At 41.2% G+C, this 22833-nt stretch overlaps 2 protein-coding genes across 4 annotated transcripts; one reads left to right on the forward strand and one right to left on the reverse strand.

The window, feature by feature from the left end:
* Positions 1 to 520: 520 nt before the first annotated feature.
* poc5 (POC5 centriolar protein homolog (Chlamydomonas)) lies at positions 521 to 14401 on the forward strand. Of its 3 annotated transcripts, XM_034090361.2 has the most exons (14): positions 521 to 609; positions 808 to 979; positions 2706 to 2789; positions 3026 to 3179; positions 3882 to 3989; positions 4137 to 4336; positions 5798 to 5974; positions 6225 to 6329; positions 7001 to 7180; positions 10201 to 10381; positions 12827 to 12960; positions 13265 to 13366; positions 13573 to 13743; positions 13832 to 14401. In XM_034090361.2, exons 2-14 carry the CDS (start codon positions 932 to 934, stop codon positions 13964 to 13966), a joined length of 1779 nt encoding a protein of 592 aa, XP_033946252.1. In that variant the 5' UTR covers positions 521 to 609; positions 808 to 931; the 3' UTR covers positions 13967 to 14401. The 3 variants fall into 3 exon arrangements, with proteins under 3 accessions (XP_033946252.1, XP_033946254.1, XP_033946253.1); XM_034090363.2 differs by lacking the exon at positions 808 to 979 and having other exon boundaries at positions 565 to 609; XM_034090362.2 differs by lacking the exons at positions 521 to 609; positions 808 to 979 and adding an exon at positions 1765 to 1839.
* On the reverse strand, positions 14285 to 22562 carry ankdd1b (ankyrin repeat and death domain containing 1B). Its single transcript, XM_034090364.2, has 15 exons — positions 22388 to 22562; positions 21927 to 22027; positions 21735 to 21833; positions 21533 to 21631; positions 20117 to 20221; positions 19906 to 20007; positions 19691 to 19789; positions 19120 to 19218; positions 18549 to 18647; positions 18272 to 18370; positions 18088 to 18186; positions 17767 to 17862; positions 17187 to 17388; positions 14604 to 14735; positions 14285 to 14521 (listed from the first exon to the last, which is right to left on the reverse strand). Exons 1-15 carry the CDS (start codon positions 22560 to 22562, stop codon positions 14469 to 14471), a joined length of 1659 nt encoding a protein of 552 aa, XP_033946255.1. The 3' UTR covers positions 14285 to 14468.
* Positions 22563 to 22833: the final 271 nt, after the last annotated feature.

Below are 22833 nucleotides of genomic sequence, written 5' to 3' on the forward strand. Positions count from 1 at the left end.
ATCATAACAGTGGATTTTTTACTTGATCATTTAATATTATTCATTTTAAATAAGCATATTATTTTATGAATAATTTGATAGACTGTAAATGTATTTATTTTCACATGAGGCAACAAAAAGGATGTGATTAATGGTACAAAACATTAACAACAAACAAACACAAAAAAAGAGGTTAAGTAAACCAGACCAACAGTTGGCTTTTATGTAATGTTCTTTTGAAGTAAAACAAAAACAAAGCCTTCCATAAAGCATAGACACACCTTGCAGTTGTCTGTGTCTAACCAGATGTTGTTGTAATGACTGAATAAAAGCAGGCAAGCACCGACAAATGTGCAGTTTAACATCAACGGCACGACCAGAGCACCGAAAGCCAAGTTGGTTTTTGGATGACAAAATAGCCACCCTAAAAGAGAAACTGTGATGAAAACATCACCAAAACCTTTCAAAACATGTGAATCATCTGCTCGAAAATGGAAATAAATCATCTGTGAGAGCTACAGCTTCCTGTCATTCAACAGGAAACGTTCACTCCCCACAGAGCAGCAGGATTATCCTCTGCGCCTCACGCTTCTGGTTCAAATTCACAGCCTGCGTCAACAGTCAAGACAGGTAATAATGAAATGTGTGTGGGTGTCTTTGCCAGGCGGTGCTTGCAAAATATGATCATTTTGTTTATACATATTTGATATGGAATGTTTCAGTATGAGACCATTTCACGTTGAAACTGCTGTTTCTTAAAGGGGGAATTACTGCACTGTCACCATCTCACCAATGTCACAACCACACGTTCCCCCTTTCCAACGTCAGCCTGCAGGTTTCAGGACAATGCTTACAGGACACCTTTGGAGAGTGAAGTACTCAGAGCCAGGTGGTGAGGAGGCTCCCGCCCAACAGTACTGTTTGCAGCTCTGCCACGGCTGAGAGCGACCATATGTCTATTCTCTCCAGAGAGTCCGTCCTAGCGCAGGACTGCCACGCCGTGAGTCCTATCCCACATATGTGCCTTAATACTGTCAAGCACTGGGTCTTCAGGGGGTTGAGACATTGCTGTTATTCCGTTTTTGAACCATTGTTTACTCTGTGTTTGTCTTTGTTAACAACAGAGAAATGGCAACTGATAGTTTCACAGGGTGGTGGTATTCCCTCGGGAACTTAAACCTTCTTTGGAAAGATAAGCTTGCTTCCTTGTGGCAATGTAATCAGTTAATCTTTGTTCAGCACGCCAAGCTACTGTGCTGATACACAGATTGGAAACAATGCTTGCTCCCATATGTGATATCAATGGGCACTGATTTGAAGATGCCTATGTGTTTCAAACACCCTTATTGGATTGTGAATAATAAATGAATGACAATCCTAGTTTTACACAACAATGTATAAAGAGGTATACCTTTACCATTATTTTTTTTCATTGTTGTGAAATACTAGATCCTATTGTGTGTGTGGGGGTGTGTCTGTTGGCAATAGGCTACGAGTCCTCCTAATATAAAACACAAAAAGTACCATATTACTCACTTAAGCTGGTACTGGATGTCACACTAATCGTTAACCGAATGCACTTTATTTTCAAAATCACAGAAAAAAGCTGAAGTGGACCTTTTTGTTAGTACTGTTGTGGTTACAGCTGGGGGACTCAGCGTTGTTCCGCTTACCGTTACCACGGAAACATTGTACCCAATGAGAGTTGATGTAGCAGGGTGCTGATGGTACAGTAGCCAATCATAGAGTCTGTTGTTTAAGAGTCACTTGGTTTGAAATGGCAAAGCAAGCGTTTTCTAACTGACGGACTAACTTGGGAAACGGAGAAGTGAGGTAGACTGCAAATACATATACAAAAAGGTAACTTAAAGATCTCCGAAAGTAGCGTAAATGTACACCTATTTGCTGGGTAACGTTAGGGTACTATTTACTATAGTTATACTTTGTATCAGCGATAATGCTAACTCACTTGTTCCATGAAGTGTGTATCGAAAGCACGTTTTTTTAAATGTGACGTTTGCTTTACATTTTCTTACAAAACTACGTAGCTAACACATAATTGATATGTCAGTTACTAACATAGACTTTATATTTAAAGGTCAGTAAGCAAGAAATATCGTAACTTGCAGTAACTGTAGAGGAAGTTGCACTAGCACAAGTAAGTCCTGTTTTGTAGTTTAGTTGACATAATTTACAGGTGAGAGTTTATTGCCTACCAAACAACCACGTGATCCAGCAGCGTCTTCCTCCTCAGCTTCAAACAGTCTGTAAAAGAGGGTTAGCTTGCAACCAAACCCTTCCTCCCACTTAGGGACCATCAATACATTGTCGTTGAATTACAATGTTAAACCAATGTTATTTATTTCAATACCTCCGTGCAAACTCGCTAACATTAGTGTAAATAATGCTAAAATAATTATAATAAATGTGTCTTATGTGGCACCCATTTTATTAAAAACACACACAAATATAGTTGTATCATATCCACCTATTTTTATTGGGTTTTAGTGCTTCTTCTTAATAAACATTATCATTTTCTCTATGATTTAAAAGAACCACACCTATACACCAACATATATTTGTATTCAGTATTCAGAATCAAATTAATTTAATATACTGCTATTTATTGTGACTCGGTGGGCACGCCATTGATAGTTTGTGCTCTAGTTGTGTCCTTAAACTTACACATTCCATCTTTTTACATTTGTAAACATGTTTGTGTCTAGATGTCCTCAGACGAAGAAGAACCGACCAGTCCTGTTCTGCCAAAGGACTCTGATCGGGGGAGCTCTGTCTCCTCTGAGCTTCAGGTGGATAAAGAAAAACAAAACTGAATGTGCCTTTTATGATTGTCACATCTCTCAGATCTGGGAAATATATCCCCAAATTGTTGATGATGACTTAAATATAATGCACTTATAACCAATAGGAAAAATTGCTATGGAAATAAGATACAGACTGTAAATCCCTGTATTTATAGATAGATATAGTCATTTATGGACACTTGAGCCCACTTTTTCTTTATCAATTGTTTATGGATCAACAGGATGAGTATGAGGAGCTCCTCCGCTATGCTGTGGTCACCACTAGGCCTGACAGACCCACCAGTTCTCACGTGCAGCGCTTAGGCACCTCCCATCTATCTGCAGAGGCTCGGTGTTCCCAGAGAAAAGATGACACCAAATCAATGTGCCCAGCAGGTATCTTGGGTTCCCCTTGTATGTGGGGCGCACACACACACACACACACACACACACACACACACACACACACACACACACACACACACACACACACACACACACACACACACACACACACACACACACACACACACACTACCCCCATCAAATGAACAGCAGTCAAAAAAGGATTTGGCATCGCAACATAGAATAGGTTGTGTTTATCAGCCTCGTATTTTCAGAATGTAACCCAAGATGCATAAGATAGTCTGTCCGATTTGTACCCCCTATCTGTTTCCCCTACGATACCCACATCTTAAACAGTCCATCTCCCCCTCCCCAGCTCTAGCTGCAGCTCTCATTGGAGGTTTAGTGCTTTCACTGTCATGGAGTAGTGCACTGGGATGTAGAGAGCAGACGGCCGATTGGTAATGATCTCCTGGCTCTCTGCCCGCACTGCTCTTTAGAGTGCAGGCTTTCTCTTCCCGCTGCAGGATTTAATTAAGATATTGACTTAAATGCATTCCTGGACGAGGAGCCATGCTCATCTTATTCAGCATTCTCACCATCACCTTTTTTGTTCTTGAACCGTCTTTCTGGCTTTCACATTTTAACTTTGAATTTCACTTACTTTTTCCAGGTTAAAAATGTATTCAAGCAACATTCCCTCTTTAAGTATTTACCATTGCACCTTCCTCTCTCTTCCTTGTCTGTTGTCAGATACTGCGACTCAAGCTACAGATGGAAGGCATTCGAGCAGGAGTGTGAGGTCAACACAGGTCTCCCCCTTAATTGTTGAACCCTCCACACACTCAAGTGCCTCTCAGGGTAAATTTAATAAAATAACCAAAACGGTTGGGCCCGATTTTATATTAATTTATCTTGATATAACATACGTTTTTTTAATTCAAAGGTCACACAGTTGCAATATTTCGAATAATATCCTTTTTTTTCTGCGTTTCTTTTGCCTTCCAGCTGAGGAGACGGCAGGACAGTTGTCTAGCAGGGCGTCGGTGCCCTCTAACGCTGCCTCAGAGAGGGGACCGACGGTGTCTGAGGGGTCTGGGTCAAACAGCCCAGACCCCCTCGAGTCTGCTGTGACAGAAATGTTTATCTCGGAGGAAAACATAAGCAAGATGGAGAACATTCTTGATACGTGGAGCAACAACCTGAAGGTTAGTGTGCTCTCTCATACTGTAGAACTGTCCCTACACACTCAATCAATGTAATGGCCCTCATTGGCTGACTGCTTGAGAGCGGACCATAGATAACGGCGCAGGGCTATATATAGGGCTCTCACAATGCTGAATAATAATAATTGCGACAGTGTGTTTTAGCCGTTTACAGCAGAGTCGACGCAAGCTGGCAGGTTTGTTCTTGATATACTGAAATGAGAATTCAAGTTATCCATAATATAAAAATCTATGGTACAACAGAGTATTATTTAAACTTTTATCAGAGCAATCTAGAAGCAGTTTGCTTTTATGCAGTTTGTGACATAGATGTTTTAGTTTAACAGAGGTTCATTTACACAACCTAAAATAAGTAATGCTGGAAATTGCTGAAACGCTTTGATTTTGTTTATTTGTCACCAACACAGTTAGTTTCAGAGTATATCTAATGATACATAATGTACTGGTTTGAGCAACTGAAATCTGCATGCATGTATTCAGCTTATATTGATATTTCCCACACTCATGCAATGAGACAGTTTGACTGAGATAGATTAAATGTCAGTAATACTGTGGGCAATTTACGTAAGTGATGGTGAGGAGGAGGTCAGAGAATATAAAGGGAATGTAAAGTCCTAGAAAGGCTTACTGAATACGATGACAGCTCTTCTTTTCATGGCGCCAGTGACCTTTTTATTGTGTCTCCCAGTGGAGTGGTTTTGGAGGAGGTGAGTTCCTGGACATGGGAAGTTGAGTTGAGACTCTTTCAGTTTTCTTGACTCACAGAACGTGTTGTCTGCTGTTTCACCTTCGGGATAAGCCACACATCTTGACATTTGTGGATAATAATAAATAATCCTTATATTTATTATAGCGCTTTTTTAATGACTCTCAAAGCGCTCCTTACAAATACACATTACACACACATAATGGTCATGTACTGTGGACAGTACCCACAGGAGCAAATTCGGGTGAAGTGTCTTGCCCAAGGACACTACGGTTTCGAACTGGAGTTCCCCAACGCCCCCTTGATTTGATGATCAAACGCACAGCCCACTGCGCCACCCCGCCCCATGAGCGGATGTTGATTGTTTGACCGTGTAGAGATTGGTAGACAAGTGTTAACTGCTCATGCTACATAACTTAAACATCCCCGGTTTAATTTCAAACATGAGATCTTTGTTGCATGTCATAACAATATCTCTCTCTTACTAGACTTATGTGTACACTAAAGGCAACATGATAAAGTGTTTAAGCATGTAGATATTTAGCTTAGGTCAAATGATTTGCTTCTAGAGCCAAATGTACTATATATTTCTGTTTTAGGGGCTGCATGTGGTAGCCTCTTCTAGACCTCTGTAAGGCACACCTGTCAATCTAATTTGAAATGGATTATATGTCCATTTTGACTAAATCTGGGTAATGAACACATTGTGACTGTCCCACCCTTTATTTCCTAATTAGTCAAATGTGCTGACGGAGCTCAGAAAGTGGAAGCTGGCCTTCATGGAGAAACACAAGCTGGAGATAAGGAAGGAGAAGGAGAGGTATGAAGTCCAGTCAGCTGGCCTGAGATCAGAGATAGACGGCCTGAAGGGACTGCTACACACCTACGAGACCTCCAACCAGAGGAAAGACGAGGTGACTTTACTTTCTTTCTCCTGTAGATAATGTGCCGTTGGGTTGAATATGGATTCAGTATCAGACTAAGATGTTACCTTCTGGTTGCAGGACTGGGTGAGCTTATTCCATGTCTAAACTATCAGCCCCACATCTCTTTGTTATTGCACATCATGTCTCTAATTCTTATGTGCATTAAGAACTTGAGAGAAGTTCTGGTGACAACTTTGTCCTCGTTTTAGACTGACAAGTCAGGTTTTTCCTCCCTCAGGTGATTGCGAACCTGAGCCAGGTGCTGGAGAGACAAAAAGAAAAGCATGAAAAAATGAGGGCCTTCACCCACTGGAGACTGAAGCTCACTGAGGCCAAAGAGGAGGTAAACTGATGGCCTTGTGATGCTTCCTACAGGCTTTTAGAACAACATTAAAGTAACGTGTGTGTGTTCAGATGAGCATCACATGTAATGTCTCAACATCTTATGATCGTCTATGAAGCCTGATTTAAAATCCTCACTCGAGGGTATGATCTTTGGTGTTTGTCAGGTTTAATCACAAAGTTAAAAAAGTATTTGTTTCGTTGCTTTTTTAGGGAAATACATGTAAAATGAATGGTAGTAAATGTATCTTAAAATTGCTAGATTACTGTTAGTGCAGTTTAATGGTTTATGCTAATGACAACTCTCTGCATGAGTTACCGACCCATGCATCACTATGTCACCGCACACTGAACATGCATATGCCATATTTTTCACTAATATTCCCTCTCACAAAATGTACACGTGTGATTCTGTACATGCAGCAATGAGCAAGATGTTCCCTCTCACACCATAATGTTATCAAACTAACAAATGCGTTACATTTTCTACATTTACAAAATAGCTGTTTATGCCATTTCTTTAAAAAGCTAAATATACTGGAGGACATCATTTTGGTCCAAACCATTGCCCAGAAGCGCCACAAGAGAGAATGTACCGCACCACACAAGAAGGAATTATGGGTGTAATTAGTTCCTTGTGAATATTTTCATGGTGTTGTGGTTCCCTGCTAGGCTCATGCTGCTCGGGTAGCGCAGCAGCACTACAATCTGCAGCTGAAGAAGAAGGTGTGGTTCGGCTGGCAGACCCTGATCCAGAAACACTGGAAGGTCAAGGTGGAGCGGGCCTGTCGCGCGCGGGCAGAAGAGGTGTGCACCCGCCTATCTGCAGAGTACGAGGCCAAGCTGGCAGAGGTAACTCAGCGAGTTTCAAGGTTTTATTGTCATGTGCTCATTAGCTACATTGTAGATATGGCAATGAAGAACTTAGGTCACAGGCTCCTTCAATAGTGCAACATTATCATAGAACAAATAAAACGGATAAAATAGTGCAAGAGAATGTTTTGAGATGTGCAAGTAAATATAAATTAAAAAAGATAGTGCAAGAAGAGGCTATATCAGGGATGCAAACTTGTCACCTTTTGGCGAAATTCGCCGTTTTGAATCCAAAATAGGTCGTTTGTGTGATTCATGTAGATCTGCAATAAAAATATTTTTTGGGGTATGGGGGGGGGGGGTCTGGGACCCGGAGTAATCTGCGGCCGCAAGCTGCTATGTGCCATCATGACACGCATGGTGTTCTTTTTGTATATATTATAATGAAGCGCGAGCTGTGTGCTCGAGTCTTCCTGCCTGTCGGCTCTGCTCATGGATGTATAATAAGGCTCTGCTGCTCCACAATGAGTGTCTATCTTCAGCAGCTACATTACCTACGGGTGCGTTCGTTAATATTAACTGTGTTGTCCGGAGTCACTGTGGTACAGACTGGACCGCTGGTGAACAGCTGTTAGAACGGCCGTTCAGGTGTTCAGAGCAGAGCTCCCTGTCGGAGCGGCAGAGCGTGATGTGCACTGAAAAGTTTGTCTGTCGCAATATTATCGTTGAGCAAACTTAACTAGCAAACTAGCATCACTATCTGCTAACGTTAGCTTTAGCCTTCGTTTTCTATTAGTTTTTTTCATAGGCTATAAACGGAGGTGGTATAAGTATATATCTTGTACTTGAGTAAAAGTAGAAGTACCCAGGTCTTGTACTTGAGTTAAAGTAGAAGTACCAGAATGTAGGAACAATCCTGCAATCAAAATGTTCCTCAAATAAAAGTACAAAAGTAGTATCATCAAAATATAGTTAAAGTAGCGACAGTAAAAGTAGAAGTACTTAGGTCTTGTACTAGAAGCACCAGAGTGTAGGAATACTCTGTTACAGTAAAAGTACTGCATTCAAAATGTTCCTCAAGTAAAAGTATTAAAGTAGCGACAGTAAAAGTAGTCATTGTGCAGATTGGTCCATTTCAGAATAATATATATGATATGTTTTATAATGATTGATCATGAAAGTGTTCTCAAAGCTGGTGAAGGTGCAGCTAGTCTGAATGACTTTGTATACTGCAGGGTAGCTGGTGGATTTACTCCAGGTGGAACTAAAGTCTGATTCAACACTTGATTAGATTTCACATCATTCATCCACATCTGTGAAGTAACTAAAGGTATTAAATACATGTAGTGGAGGAAAAGTACACCATGTACCTCTGAACTGTAGTGGATTAGAAGTACAAAGTAGCAAAAGAAACATTGAAATACTTAAATAAAGTACAAGTATCTCAAAATTGTACCCAAGTAGTACTTGAGTTTATGAACTTAGTTACTTTACACCAGTGGCTATAAAGATAGAAAGACTAAGCCTTGCACAGAGGCATGAAAATACATTTTCAAAATGCTCAACAGTGCTGCCAAAATGTTAAACTCACTGCTACACTATTAAAATAAATGCTTTTATATATATTTATATTAGATGTGACTCTTTGGTGTTTCTGTTCTTATTAACACTGCTGCTTTAGTTGTTCTGACGGCTAAAATCATCTGTTATTCCTAATTTTAAAGCCGATATTCCGTGGGGTCGGGGGGCTCGGATCCTTGTCACCTTTTTCATACCTGATGAGTTTGCATCCCTGTATATACAAGTCAAGGCCCGGAAGCACTATTTAGATACTATTTAGGCCAGCATAACGTACTTTCCACTTGTCCGCTCCGGCCGCTAAACATATTGCTTTAAAAAAATAACTGGTCCTGTGGTATTGGTATTTTGAATAGCAATTTTGTTAAATCGTTTAGTTTATTAACGCTACAACATAGCGTTTCGTGAGGCAGTTGTCCCGTGAGTGGGAGCGCGCTCGTTCACTACAGACTTTCTCGCCACCTAACCATTCGCCAAAATGTTTTTAATACCAGCGGTAACCGGCCAAGTGCCGGGCAAAAAACAATCTTCAAATAAAAGACTGTCACCGGAAGAGTTCAAGGAGAGTGACAGGGAGTAGGAGAAGAAGAGGGAGAGAAAGTTTCAGCCACACTGGCTTGATCGATGGAGTTGGCTTCAATATGGTTTCAGCCACACTGGCTTGATCGATGGAGTTGGCTTCAATATGATGATATAAACAAGGTCTTTTGTCGGCTCTGTACATCAATGCTGAAGTAAGTGAAGAGTAGAAAATATAAGGTATATTGGCTATAGGGAGTTAGCAGTTTAGGATAATGAAGGCTCTAATCTAATCTGTTATATAGCCATTAGATTTCTAATGACGGGAAGGCAGAAAGCGCATTATACAAATAATAATACTCATAATAATGATAATGGCAGACATTTTTTAACAATGACCACAATATAATGTTGTAGTACAAGTAGTAATGTAGTTGCATAAATTACTATTGCAACAAATGTGTTCATTTTCTTCATTAGTAGTCGATTTCTTTGGACGAATGCTCCGGGCCAGTGGTTACAATGGTGGGGCCACTGGTTACAATGGTGGGGCCAGTGGTACATTTTACCCTTAATGTCTACCCCTGCAAGTTAATGGAATGATGTACTGTATTAGATAAATAATTAGCAAAATGCAAACGGATGAATGTTTATGGATGTTCTTTAAAAAGTTCAGGTGTTTTAATAGTGTTATGGCGTGAAACAGTAGTGCCCGATACGAAACAGTATAGTGTCGCTGCATTGCTGAAATGATATGTGACTTATTGTAAGAATCCCAGCCACACGTATCTTGATTTATAGATTGAGGTTAAATAGAGGAAATGTTGTTATTAGTGTTGTAACATATGGGGGCAAAACAAAAGCATAATAATGAAAGCAATGAAATGAACAGGTGTTTTAGGCCGTGATGTATTCTGTGATGAATGATTGATTGTTTCCCTCCTCTGCCACCTGTCTCGCAGCACTGCGAGGCTGTAGAGGGGGCTCAGGCTGAGATTCAGAGACTGCGACTGGAGCGAGAGCGCTATGAAGAGTCTATGAAGAAAGCCTTCATGAGGGGCGTGTGTGCTCTCAACATGGAGGCTCTCGGCATGTTTCAAACTACAGAGGGACGACTGGAGCAACCGGCTCATGATCAGCACGGTCGGTAATTGAATGACATCACAAGCCCAGTAACTACATAAATAGACCCCAGCTCTATTCAACAAAGCATAAAGGCATTGCGTCTGTGCCGCATTGATTCAGCTCAGCTATCAAGACGGAGAGAAACAACATTTCTCCAATTAGTGAATGACTTTTCGTGAAGTCATTCACTGACTCATGTAAAGGAAGAGTGAGTCAATGGATGTGCTGAGTGCTAACTAAGGGGTACTTTGAACAGGTTACAACCTTAATGTGACACGGAAAGATTGGCTGGAAAAGTGAAATAGCATTTTGCAACATTTATTGAATCATGTCATCGCTGCTCTTTAGGGGTATGTTAGTGTTGTGGATATAGGGTTAAGGGCTTGGGACAATATAGGACATTGGAATTCAATTTATTTTACACTCACACGAAGGTCCAAAGCAATAATTAATAGAAAGAAAATAAGACATACATTCAAGAAAAGAAATAATTCAAATAAAAAAATATTCCCTAGTCTGTGTTTAGTGAGTTTGGATGAGTACCAAGTGCAGCTCTTTCTTGGCCAGGTAAAAGGCCATATGCTTCTTTACTCTATTGCATCCAAGCAACGTAACATCATATATCACGTCTAAGAAGTTACAACAATTGACTAAAATAATGAATCGATAACTTTACAACGACAAAACACATACTTTAACTTGTGAAGCAACATAAGGGACTGATGCTATAGTTTACAACACTGTTCATGGATATCTCTGTCAACATTCAAAACACCAATGAGAAAATGTGTTTTTCTCCAATGTCGTGACAGGATTATTTCAAAAGTGGATCACAGGAAAATCGTTTCTTCTCCTCTTGACTTTTGACTATCCTGTTTCTCTTTTTGGCGTTTTGACACAATCATAAACCTTGGAGCAGATAATGGCACTTTCATCTGTAGCCAAATTGAAATGCAACAGGTCAAAACTGCTAATGTTCACAAGGCATTTAAACAACAAAGTAATAATAAGCTCAGTGCTTGCACTGAAAGCTCACAGTGTTACACCATCACCTGCACACAGTCCCATTAACACCAGTAAGGACAGATCTAAGGTTTCATGCCTTTAGCACTAGATGTAATCAGAATACCTTTATTAGTCCCACAGAGGGGAAATGTGCGTGGTTACAGCAGGAAAAAGAGCCACAGACAGCTTAATGTTACATAATGTTAAATATGTGACATACATTTAAAAAAAAAAAGTACTAAGTTATGATATAATAAAAAATAAAAAGTTACATAATTAAAAAAAAATACACATCCTGTAACAGTTCTTAGGATTTAGCAGCCAGGTATTTATTACACAGTTATTAACGGCATTAAACCTTCCCATCAGCGTGCAACAAAAGTCAGGATCAGGCCACGGTTCTGTTCTGCTGTTCTCGAGCTATTTCTGGTGAGCACGTGGCTGCGGAAGATGGATCTCACTGTTTTTAGCTTGTGCAAATGAACTCTTGCATGGTCTTCTGTTCATCCATCTGCTTTTAGGTTTAATGAGTCTTGCAACCTAAAACGCATTTCATTATGTGATGTGTCAAACTGCGACGTTGATATAGAGCAGATATATTATAAGAGTTATGCATAATCAACCCTTGTGTTGTGTTCAAAAGCTGTTACCGTTCACGGTGTTCACGGGTACATTTTGACCCATGATTTATCTCCGTCCAAAACACACAAGAAAAATGACTATCATCCAATATTGTTTTAACTAGGGCTGCTCAATTAATCGTATTTTAATCGCAATTACGATTATGGCTGGCAACGATTACGAAAACAACGTAATCGAAATAAAACGATTATTTTTGTATTTTTTTTTTTTTATTGGTTTGTCAGTTGAATTATACTTAAAGTTCAGGGTAATCAACTGTTAAAAACATACTGTTCAAAAAAATGTTCTCCAATAAATGTATGTTTTCAAAGTAAATGGATAATCGTTTTTAATAAACGTGATATCAATTATTGACCCAAATAATCGAGATTATGATTTTTGCCATAATCGAGCAGCCCTAGTTTTAACTACATCATAACTAACTTATTATTACTTATATGCCCGAAACACATTACACCACATGTGTGTATTTAGGTTCAAGTGTTAGTTTACATATTCTTTGAGAAAGGTCGAGTTCCGGTGGGGGGAGGGGGGCAGAGGGAGGGGAGACCAGGTGCATGTTGTGAACAATTATTGTTACAGTGGATGAAGGGGGTGGGGCTGGGGTGTCGAAAGTCAAATATGAATCTTGATTGGGCCAAATTTGACCTCGAGTCACCCAAAACAATTCTGATGGGTCTCCCCAGACCCGAACACCAAATTATACACTTTATTTTTTAGAGACCTTCAGACTTGGCAAAAATTGTCAATCTGTTTTGTAGTGTTTATATAGCTGTTGTGGAGGATATCATGAAGCCTTGTTTGTTGTTTCTGTAGATGTTCCACCTCCCCAGGATGAGCCTGGCTCTGCTTCATTGGCTCATCTGCCAACATTTCCCATCCCTACTTCCCGGTTCAGCCCAGTCCCCTTTGACCGCCCAGACCCTTCCCACAGTGAAGCAGAGGATATGGTGAGACAGTTTCCAATGAAAACTCTTTGACAAACCGTAGTTCCTCTATAACGCTTTTCAATTTCTTATCAAATATCTAATTTGATCGGAATCCACTTGTATAAAATGTAAAAACCCTTTGAATTGTGATAATATGCTTTTGTATGATCACCGATTTCTTTTTCTATAACTAATCGTTTTTGTTTGTTGCTACAAATTCTGGCATCGCACTGAACTGTACTCATGAAGATGCTAACACAGAAATGTTCTTACAGTATTTTTTAAATAAATAGTGTTCCTGTTTTCCCTTATTAATGTTTCTCAGAGGGGTTCTGGTGCTCCCACGTCCCGGGCAGAAATGATCCCTCCCACTACGGTAGTGCACAGCTCCCTGCCACTAGGGGGCGCTCCCAGTCCCCACAAACAGGTTAGCATTACACACACGGATCTATTGACTCTGGTACAACTTGTTTCAGGTAATGACAGTGACCTTTCACAACAGCTATGTGAAACTATGACGCTTCAAATAAATGGTTATCAAAATGGTGAACAATGACACAGAATTAAGTTTAGAGCAAGTCTTACTACAGTAATCACATTTATACATGACGCTATAATGTTTATGTTATTCAGGGGGGTGGTCGTGTCATCACAGCCAGTCAACAGAAACCCTTAAAGACGGTAACGGCTCGCATCACTGCGCGCTCTGACGTCTTGAAGGCCGCACGCAGCAACCTCCAGGTGATGGGTGTGGCTCCGCCCATGAGCTCTGTGATCGTTGAACGCCATCATCCTGTCACTCAGGTACGGGACAGTGCGCATCACCGCTGTAAGCCTGTGTTATGTTGTGTGTTCACCCAATGATGATCATTTCCTGTTGCTTCTCTTCCAGCTCACCATTGGTCAGGCCACAGCTGCTAAGTTCCCCCGTCCCTCCAAACAGGTCCAGAGCTCCTCCGCAGGCAGGAGCTCCTCCAGAACACACAACAACACGTGCCAAGTACACTCCATCAAAGTGGTTGACTAACCACACACATATCGCATGGAAAGTGTTCTTTACCTAGTGACATTTTAAATGGTTACACATCCTATGCAACAAACCTAGAAATAGTTGCCATGGCATACATTTGGTCCATTTTATTTTGGGGTGAATTTGCCCTTGTTGTTTGCATTTTTTTTTCTCAGGAAAGAGCCACACAGGTACAGGTGTTTAGAAATGCACATGGAAATGTTTTTATTAATACCAGCTTGACGGAGTGTAGAATGGAAAAATGGACATGTATTTTTATAAAAACTTTTAAATTATGCACAGGTGAGACTGTACTGTAATGTTTTAAAATGCATGTTTTAAGTATTTATTTTATTGATGTTTTCTATTAAGACCGTCCAACACCACAGGTTGTTTTCTTTACTAAACCAAAGCCATATTTCGATGATCTAAATAAATTATTTTACTGCTAACTTCTTGTATCATTGAAAACTTTATTAAGACGACGTTGATGTCAGTCCATATGTTGCAGAGCTCATTCTTATGAAATGCTGCAGCTCTTGCTGGAACTCTCTGCCTCCATCCGAATCCTATCTGTAAGACAAATTAACATTTTCTTAATACAATTTTCAGCACAAATCCCCAGGACTGAGATTTTGCAGTAAACTGAATGTACCTGCAGCTTTCCTGTTCCCAGTGAGGGTTAGGCCCTGGTAGAGCTCTTTCGCAGGGCTCCTCTCAGCCAACTCCTCCCCGTGGAGCCAGATCAGCAGCATCCTGTTCCCATGCTCTTTATAGCTGTGCTGACCTGTGGACAAACACACAACACTGTCGAGCCAGGAAAACAACTTTGAATTTAAAGGTCCCCTATTATACGTCTCCGATATATACAAAACATGTCTCTCTCTTGGCTTGAAATACCAAACAGATCATGCATTGTAGCATCCCATAATCCCCTCTGTTTCAGCCCTGTTTCAAAAGTGCTGATTCTCTGTTACCTTAGATGAAAATATGGAGCCCCTCCCCACGCCCCTCTGAGAGATATTTGGTTAAAAAGAACACAATGGTGCTCTAGGAGGAGATGCAGGTGATAAGGTGGTGGTGGGGGGGGTTACCTTGGTTGGTGATTGGCTAATGGTTACACAAGCCAAAACATCGTTATGACTTTATAATGTGGCCAAAATCTGATCAGCTCATTTTCAGACAGGTTTTTATAGAAATGGATCAGGACAAAAAGAGAGAATCTCTTCCTTTAACTTTCAGAATGTCTTTACACAGAGGGGACACATGACGCATGACACAAGGTCCCATGGCATGGCCATTTCCACTGATCATAATTCCATTGTTGAGGTCTACTAGAATAGATTTATATTGTGCAATTTTCCAAAATCAGATTGGTTTCTCATACAGCTGATCGTCTGACAGCAGCCAGCTCTGTCCCCGTTGTTTCCACCCCCGCCTCTGTTAGTACACATTTACTGACACAAACATTTGTATCATCTGTTGTAGACCCAAATAAATAAAATAAAATAAGAACTAATTCTCAAAAAAGATAAACGCCATTCTTAAAATGTATAAACGAACATTAGTTGGATTAATATTGATTAGAGTGCACAATAGAAATAAAATAATTGAGAGAAGAAAAAGAGATATGTTATCTATCAAAACCCAGTTAGATTAACATTCATTGGATTGCACACTTTGTTTGTTTGTGTGGATATGTAGCACATTAACATTTTAATAGCACTTAATGACTGAATGGAAATGACAATACATGAAAATGTAAAACGAAAAAAGCGATCATGAAAATGTTTCCAAAAAATGAATAAAATGATTTTTGACCACTTTGTTGTTCAGATATATCACATATTTGTAACTAAATGAAACATGAATTGAAACAAAACACAGTATAAACTGTGGAGTGACTCTCGTGAGTTTCATGTATTTTATTTACTCCGCTGGGAAACGGCTCTCATGTCAAGAAGCATCAGATCAGTGCATGCGCTGCATCGTCCAATCAGTGAGAGATACACAGTAAGGGGGCGGGGCGAGTGTCTGAGGATTTCATCGAAGGATGGTCTGGTGGTTCCTCGATTATAGCTCCTCCATTTTCGCTCCTCGGTCCTCCGGGAAAAATAAGGCCATTGGGACGCTACTCAAGATGGCGCAGACAAATCAACTTCCGGTGAGACCGAGGAGCGAGGAAATGAAAAATAAGAGAAGTAAGAAGGGCCCTGTGTTAGTGTGTGAGGAAGTCCGTGAATTGGTCAATTTGGACCAATCAGCGGGGGCTTAACGTAACGGCTCCACGGATTTGTCCATTTGGTTCCGGGTACCGCATGACCGTAACGCGTCATAGCTCTGGGCGCGGCTACTGGCCATTCCTACGTCACGATACCCAGGAAGTAAACAATGGACAGTGACGTATCTCCAACGAGGCGTTTTGGGGAGGTATTTTCTGTGTTAAGAGTTTTACTCGCTACAGGGTGTACTTTGAGGGTTTTGACTCTGCACACTGTTTACATGCATAAAAACCTTCATAACACACAAGGGGACGGGTAATAACCGGAAAAGCATGACATGACCTTTAAACAAACAGCGGGTAGCCCTGTTTAAGCGTCCTTAATCGCCCTCAAGCGGCCAGGCCAGTTTTTGGTGGCCTTTCCATATAGCGTAGCACCGGCTAGCGGGTACTTTTTCCGGCCCCATAAAATCGTGGTTCTATCAGTCCAGGGCCAGGGCTGAACTTGTGACGTCAACACTCTCGACTGCTGATTGGTCAGAGAGAATCATCACAAGATCGCGCGCGAGATCATCCCTAGCGTCGCATATATATCTAGAAGCAAGCTTGCAGCATTTTTATACACAGCATTTTTGTAAACGGAGGAGCTACAAAAATGGCAACGTCAAAGAAAAGCACACCATGGTCGACCGAGGAGGTGACGACGTTCCTACATCTAATTGGGATGATAAAAATCCAGCGGGAGCTCGACGGAACAACTCGAAATGTGAAAGTGTTCCAGGATGTCTCTGCACAGATCGCCCCGCCTACACTGCGTTGCTACCCCAGGTCCTAAACTGCATGGAAATGCGCCACGGCCTCGGACGGCCAGCGAGGCAGCCCGAGGCCTGAGGGAGGACGCTTAGGGACGCTTAAACGGGGCTACCCCGCTGCAGTGGAAATGTGCCATAAGTTATACTAGTTCAGAGAATGCACAGTCAACAGCAAAGTGTGTCCAGTTGGTGTGAGTTATGGCACCTGTCCACTGCTCCTCGATGGCCGACAATTGCTCTTTAGTGAAGCCCCAGTTTTCAGCGAGTCTTTTCCAGTCTCCAGGTTTCAGGAGCTCGTACGCCAGGCGCCAGGCCATGGAGCGGAGCTGCTTGGTCTCAAAGCGGTGGTCGAGTTTAAACCTTAGCGGATACTCGCTGTGAATGCTCTCATTAAGTTCTGGGTTGGCCTGAAAGAGAAATTAAATTATGACAGCAGATTGATAAAGGCCAGAGAGCGCATAGGTCATGGAAAGAGATGATTGGAAAGACACACACAATTAGCTATATGAATGCCAGAGTCAAACACTTTTTAAATCAAGAAGAGGAAGGAATCAGGCGTGACCTTAATTAAATTGATGGAACATTTGCTTTCAAATGCTTCTGGATTGTGAGGCATTTGTCACTGTGGATGCTTTAATAGTATTAGAGGGGATTCAACCAATCTAGAATTTGTCGCTAGGAAATCAATCATTTGTGATGAATGTAGTCATTGATTTCAAGGCCTCACGAATGGATAATGGCACACATGAAAACCGTAAAAAGTATGCATTTTTGTATGATTTCACCTTCCTCCAGGCGTAGTATCTTTCTGCTTTGATGATCATGTCAACGATTATCACCTCGTCTGCTCTGGCTGCCACACCCAGGGCCGTCTTGTTCTGCTACTCCCAATCCAACATGTACAACAAGATGAATACACTTACAGTTTCAATGAAGCATGCATGCTGTTTTGCTTTGAATTATATTTTTGTGTGCCTTTTGGATGGCTCAACCATATGATTTTGGCCAAGATTAAGACCTGATAAAAGTGTGCACATATACAAGAGTAACATAAATGGTAACTTAACTATGTTAGCTTTAGAAAGTCTGTTTGTGAGAAGTCTTACCCTGTCCCTGAGTGTCGGATCCAGCCCTGATTTAAGAAGCATTTCCACCACTTCTGTTCTGGCCAGCTCTGCAGCGAGATGCATGGCAGTCTGGGACCTCTGATAGGACAGGACAATGCAGCACATATTTGTTTATTTTCATATACGACTGACATCTTATTTACTGTTACTAAAAAGATCATACCTTATCAGTAACATTGACGTTGCAACCAGACTTTAGTAGACAATGGATGACAGGGATGTGACTGTTCTTCACTGCCAGGTGGAGAGGAGCCTCTAGGTTCTGAGAGCAAAAATATCCAACATGAGCCCAAAAAATGAAATGTTAGCGTAGGAGAAAAATATGTAAAACTATAATGGTGCATCCAGGCAGAATATCAGCTGCACAGCGTGTTTGTGATCCGTGTTACCAAAAACTCAAGAGAGAGTGTACTGCTGCCACCTAGATTGTGTTAGCTCACCTGATTCTGGAAGTCTGTATGGGCTTTGTAACCTAAGAGGAGCTGGACAACAGATGTGTCTCCTTTTTCTGAAACTGGATGGAGAGCACTGCAATTGGCCTGAAAGAGAGAGAAGTTTAGCTGTATGCCTACCTACAAAATATAATCATTCGAGAGCAATCCATTATTGACCGCAGGGCACTATCAGGTCAGTGATTTGGTCAATGGACTGTACCTATATAGCGCTGTATCCAGTCTTTACGACCCCACAGTCGCTTAAATGTTAAGTTAATATTTGAGTTAGACTTAAACCTAATGTTTAAGTTAGTATTTTTGCCAAGTGAAATTGCTTAGCAGCATTAGCAATGCAAAGTGAGAAAAGCGTAAATATAAAATATCTAAGCTAAAAAATAAGGTGCAAATCCAAAATATATATACAATGCCAAATGTAGGTTAATTTAGTATGGATCATAAACACAGGATAAACACAAATTGACGCTAGGGACCAGGTTGGGTTGCATATAGATATGTACGTACATTACCAAATCTGAAGGGTAAGTGTATTTATTGTCAGTATAGTGGCTCTTTGTACCTTTGTGAGGATGTTGGGGTCGCAGCCAGCCTCCAATAGGAGCAGAGCACACTCTTCCTCACCGTGTTCTGCAGCCTGGTACAGAGCTGTCTCACCTTCCTGCCACATGCAAACCATGAATACAAATGTTTATAGGAGTGGTGCAATAACCATAACAGAATCAGAATATTATTCTCAGGTGGAAAATAATTTTTAAATGATTATTATCACAACACTTAAACAAACGTTTCAGACCGACTAGAAATCAGAAATCCATTGGCATTCGTACACTGAACAGGTATTAGACCATTTATATTTAAAAAATATTGAATATTGCTTTCTGCTAGTCTGCTATTTAAAAAGTATTCGTTGACAGGTAACGACTGTCATTTCAATTCAGTAAGTTTACCAAACAAAGCTGGAGTTAAAGCCCTAACACAGTTTGCCTTTCTTATATTATAGTAGCCTGTACATGTTTGATACATCTTAATTAATCCTAAATGGAGCCACTGTCCAGCCGTGGATAAGCCAGTGAGCACACACTGTCACAAACCAAACTGTGATAGAGAGGACGTTTACACTGATTGTCTACCATATTGACTTCATCCCGAGTATCAAAGCTCTGCAGCAGCGATTGGACGGCAGCCAGGTGGCCGTTCCTGGCAGCTAAGTGCAGGGGCGTGTCTCCGCGCTGCAGAAGGGAGGGAGGGAAACACCTGGCATCAAAGAGGGCTGTGCTTCATCGCAGGGGTGACACACACGTGTTGGCATAAATAACCAACAACAGATAAACAAGTCAACACACACCTTGTTGGGCTTCATGGTTCCCATGTCATATGGCACCATCAGCATGTCCAACATTTCAACACACCCATGCGCTGCTGCCAATGCAAATGCCCGGTGACCTGACTGAAATACAATAATTGAGGTACAAACAACCACATGTACTGCAAGACCTTTGATATCACTCAGACAGTGAATTATGAAGTTGATTTATGAAAATGAGTGAAGTAGATACCTGGTCTTCTTTGTCCAGTTCTTTCATCTGCAGGTCATTCATTATATACTCTATGATTTCAGTTTGGTTATTGATAGCAGCACAGTGCATGATGTTTAGTCCTTCCTGAGGTGGAACAATTAAGTCAGTGTTGTTATGAAGCAGTGCTGCAACCAACACAATGATATAACAGAAGTAACAAGAGCCTCTGGGTTCATGATAATAATGAAACAGGCATACAAATGTTAGGTTCAAAATCAAACATAATACAATTGAATTGACTCTTTATTTCGTTTTATAAATGTTGCAAAAAATGCCAAATGTTTGCATGTTCATTTCTGTTGGTAACTGACAGTGGCGTCGCCTGGCCTGGGCATTTGGGGCTTTAGCCCCGGACAATTCTCCCTCAATAATATAATACATTAACCGTGCTTTACGTGAACCTCATCATGACACAAGAGAGGACGGCAGGACTGTAATTTCCCGTGTTCAGTGAATGCAACAGAGGCAAGACACCAGACCAATCAGAGAGTTGCATGGAAATAAACGTGTGCTTGTGTAATTCAAGCTCGGCTCTGTGTGTGTGTGGCGATAGTGCATTTAAGTGTGATAGAGAGAGAGAGGGAGAGACCGGTGCCAGCAGGGACCTTGTTGTTAGCATCTGGTTAGCTACTGTAGCTGCACTAACGGACATAAGGAGCTGTTTGTTCCACGACAAGCTGGAGGAGAGTCCTCTCCTCTCAGACTGAGAGTCCTCTCCTCTCAGACTGAGGGACTCAGGTGAGCTAAAGGACTCTCTGAGGGTTTAGATAGTTAACTTTAGTCTAAGTTATCTCAGTGGGTCTTAAACGGTTTGGTCACAAATGATTCAAAAGAGTATTTCCGCGGCACACCTTCATATGATCATTATAGTTATAAAAAAAATAAGAGAATAAATGAAAAACAGGTATGAAATACCATATGGCAGTAAAACAAGAATAGAGTTTAAAAGAGGAGTGATTTGTAAAATATCCATAAAGAAATAGTAAATCTGTTTCCAGTTCTATTTCATATGGGTGTTGAGAGATGTATCCATAGTTCTCTTAATGTTGCTCTCAAAGTGCACCAGATTGATGCTTTTAACTTCAATATTTAAAAAAAAAAAAATCTTCCCGGGGGAGCATCCCCCCGGACCCCCCTAGAGGAGGTGAGGTCTGCCCCCCACTCATAAAAAATAGCACTTTACCCCTGCCCTGCCTATATGCTGATTATAGCTGATTATCGAGCCTTCATTGTGACAGTCGCGGGTGTACTGTGTATGTGCGTGTGGGGAGTGTTGCAGTTGAAAATTCCACTGTAGCGCCGCGGCCACTGTGGGCTAATCCCAGAATGTTTTCAGGTCCAGGCAACGCCCCTGGTAACTGATCAACCGCAAAACAAAAGTCTGGATTTTGTTACCTCGTTCTCAACTTTCTGCTCGGCCCCAGCCTGCACTAATAACTTCAAGATCTCCAAACTGCCAAACCAGGCAGCCAGATGAATGGGTGCCACTCCGTACTATAAGATGCAGAATATGAAATGGTAAGTTGTGATATCTTCAAAATACTACATGAGCTATTGATAGCAACCTACATTTTCAGAAGCAGGTATTTCCTCCCACCTTGTCCTTTTGGTCCACCTTGACCCTCCGTTGCAGAAGAAGCTGCACAGCCTCCTTGTTTTTGCCAGCGACTGCATAGTGAAGTGCCGTCCTATTATCCTGCAAACAACTTCATCAGTGTTTTACAGAAGCTTTTACAAAAGACCAGCCTTTCAGTCTGTTTGTGTGATACTGAGATGTCTCATTACCCACCACATTCCTCACATTGGCGTTCAGCCCTCTTGCTAGAGTCTTCATGGTCTCCACGTCATTTCTCTTGGCAGCTTCCATAAACTGCTTCTCTGCATCAAGCACTGCACAACACATATGGCATTTTACATATATATTGTTTTATACAGAACCGGGCATGTACCGGGCCAAATGATGTGTGAGGAGCTTACAATAACAGCAAGGAACAAACAGTAAGGTCAACAGAGATGAGCGAGTCTCTGTTTCATGTGTTGTGGTAGAGAAGGCCGTAGCTTCAGCCTTGTGTAAATATGTGTTTTCTTGTAAAGAAATAGGGCATACAGTCCTTCCACCACAATGATTAGCTAAGAATTAACTCCAACTCAAACAATATAATATATCCTGAACAAGAGTACATTATTCTGTAAGACCACATTACATTTATTTATTTTCCACCTTGTTCTAGTTGTGTTGCACATACTCACACATCTCCTGGTTGTCAAAGCTGTTGTCTGTCTCTCTGTCAGAGTGCTTGTTCAGTATGAAGTCAGAAAACGCGTCGACTGTCTCCTGTGTCATCCACTTTCGAGGGTCCAAATTTTCCGTCTTAAGGTGATGCTTCTGGATCTTCGCCTTCAAAGTCAAAGCTCTTCTCTCCATTGTGAAGCTTTTTAAAATACCTCTATGTGGGACCAAGGTGGGCTTGGTGTAATGTAATAAACAGTCCAATATTTGAACTGAAGGCAAAAAAAGAGCCTACAGAAGAGGAGACAAATCCTATTTGACCCGGTTTCGTGCCGTTCCCGTCTTAAAATAGTCCACAGCGAGTCTTGAAGTGGAAGCGTACTCCTTAAAGTTGGAGGGCTGGTCCCTGTTTACTTTACTCACACCCTTAAGTGAATGCTAATAGTAACAGAACATGTTTAACAGT

The sequence above is a fragment of the Pseudochaenichthys georgianus genome, chromosome 9, assembly GCF_902827115.2.
Source record: "Pseudochaenichthys georgianus chromosome 9, fPseGeo1.2, whole genome shotgun sequence".
In the NCBI taxonomy this organism is placed as follows: Eukaryota; Metazoa; Chordata; class Actinopteri; order Perciformes; family Channichthyidae; genus Pseudochaenichthys; species Pseudochaenichthys georgianus.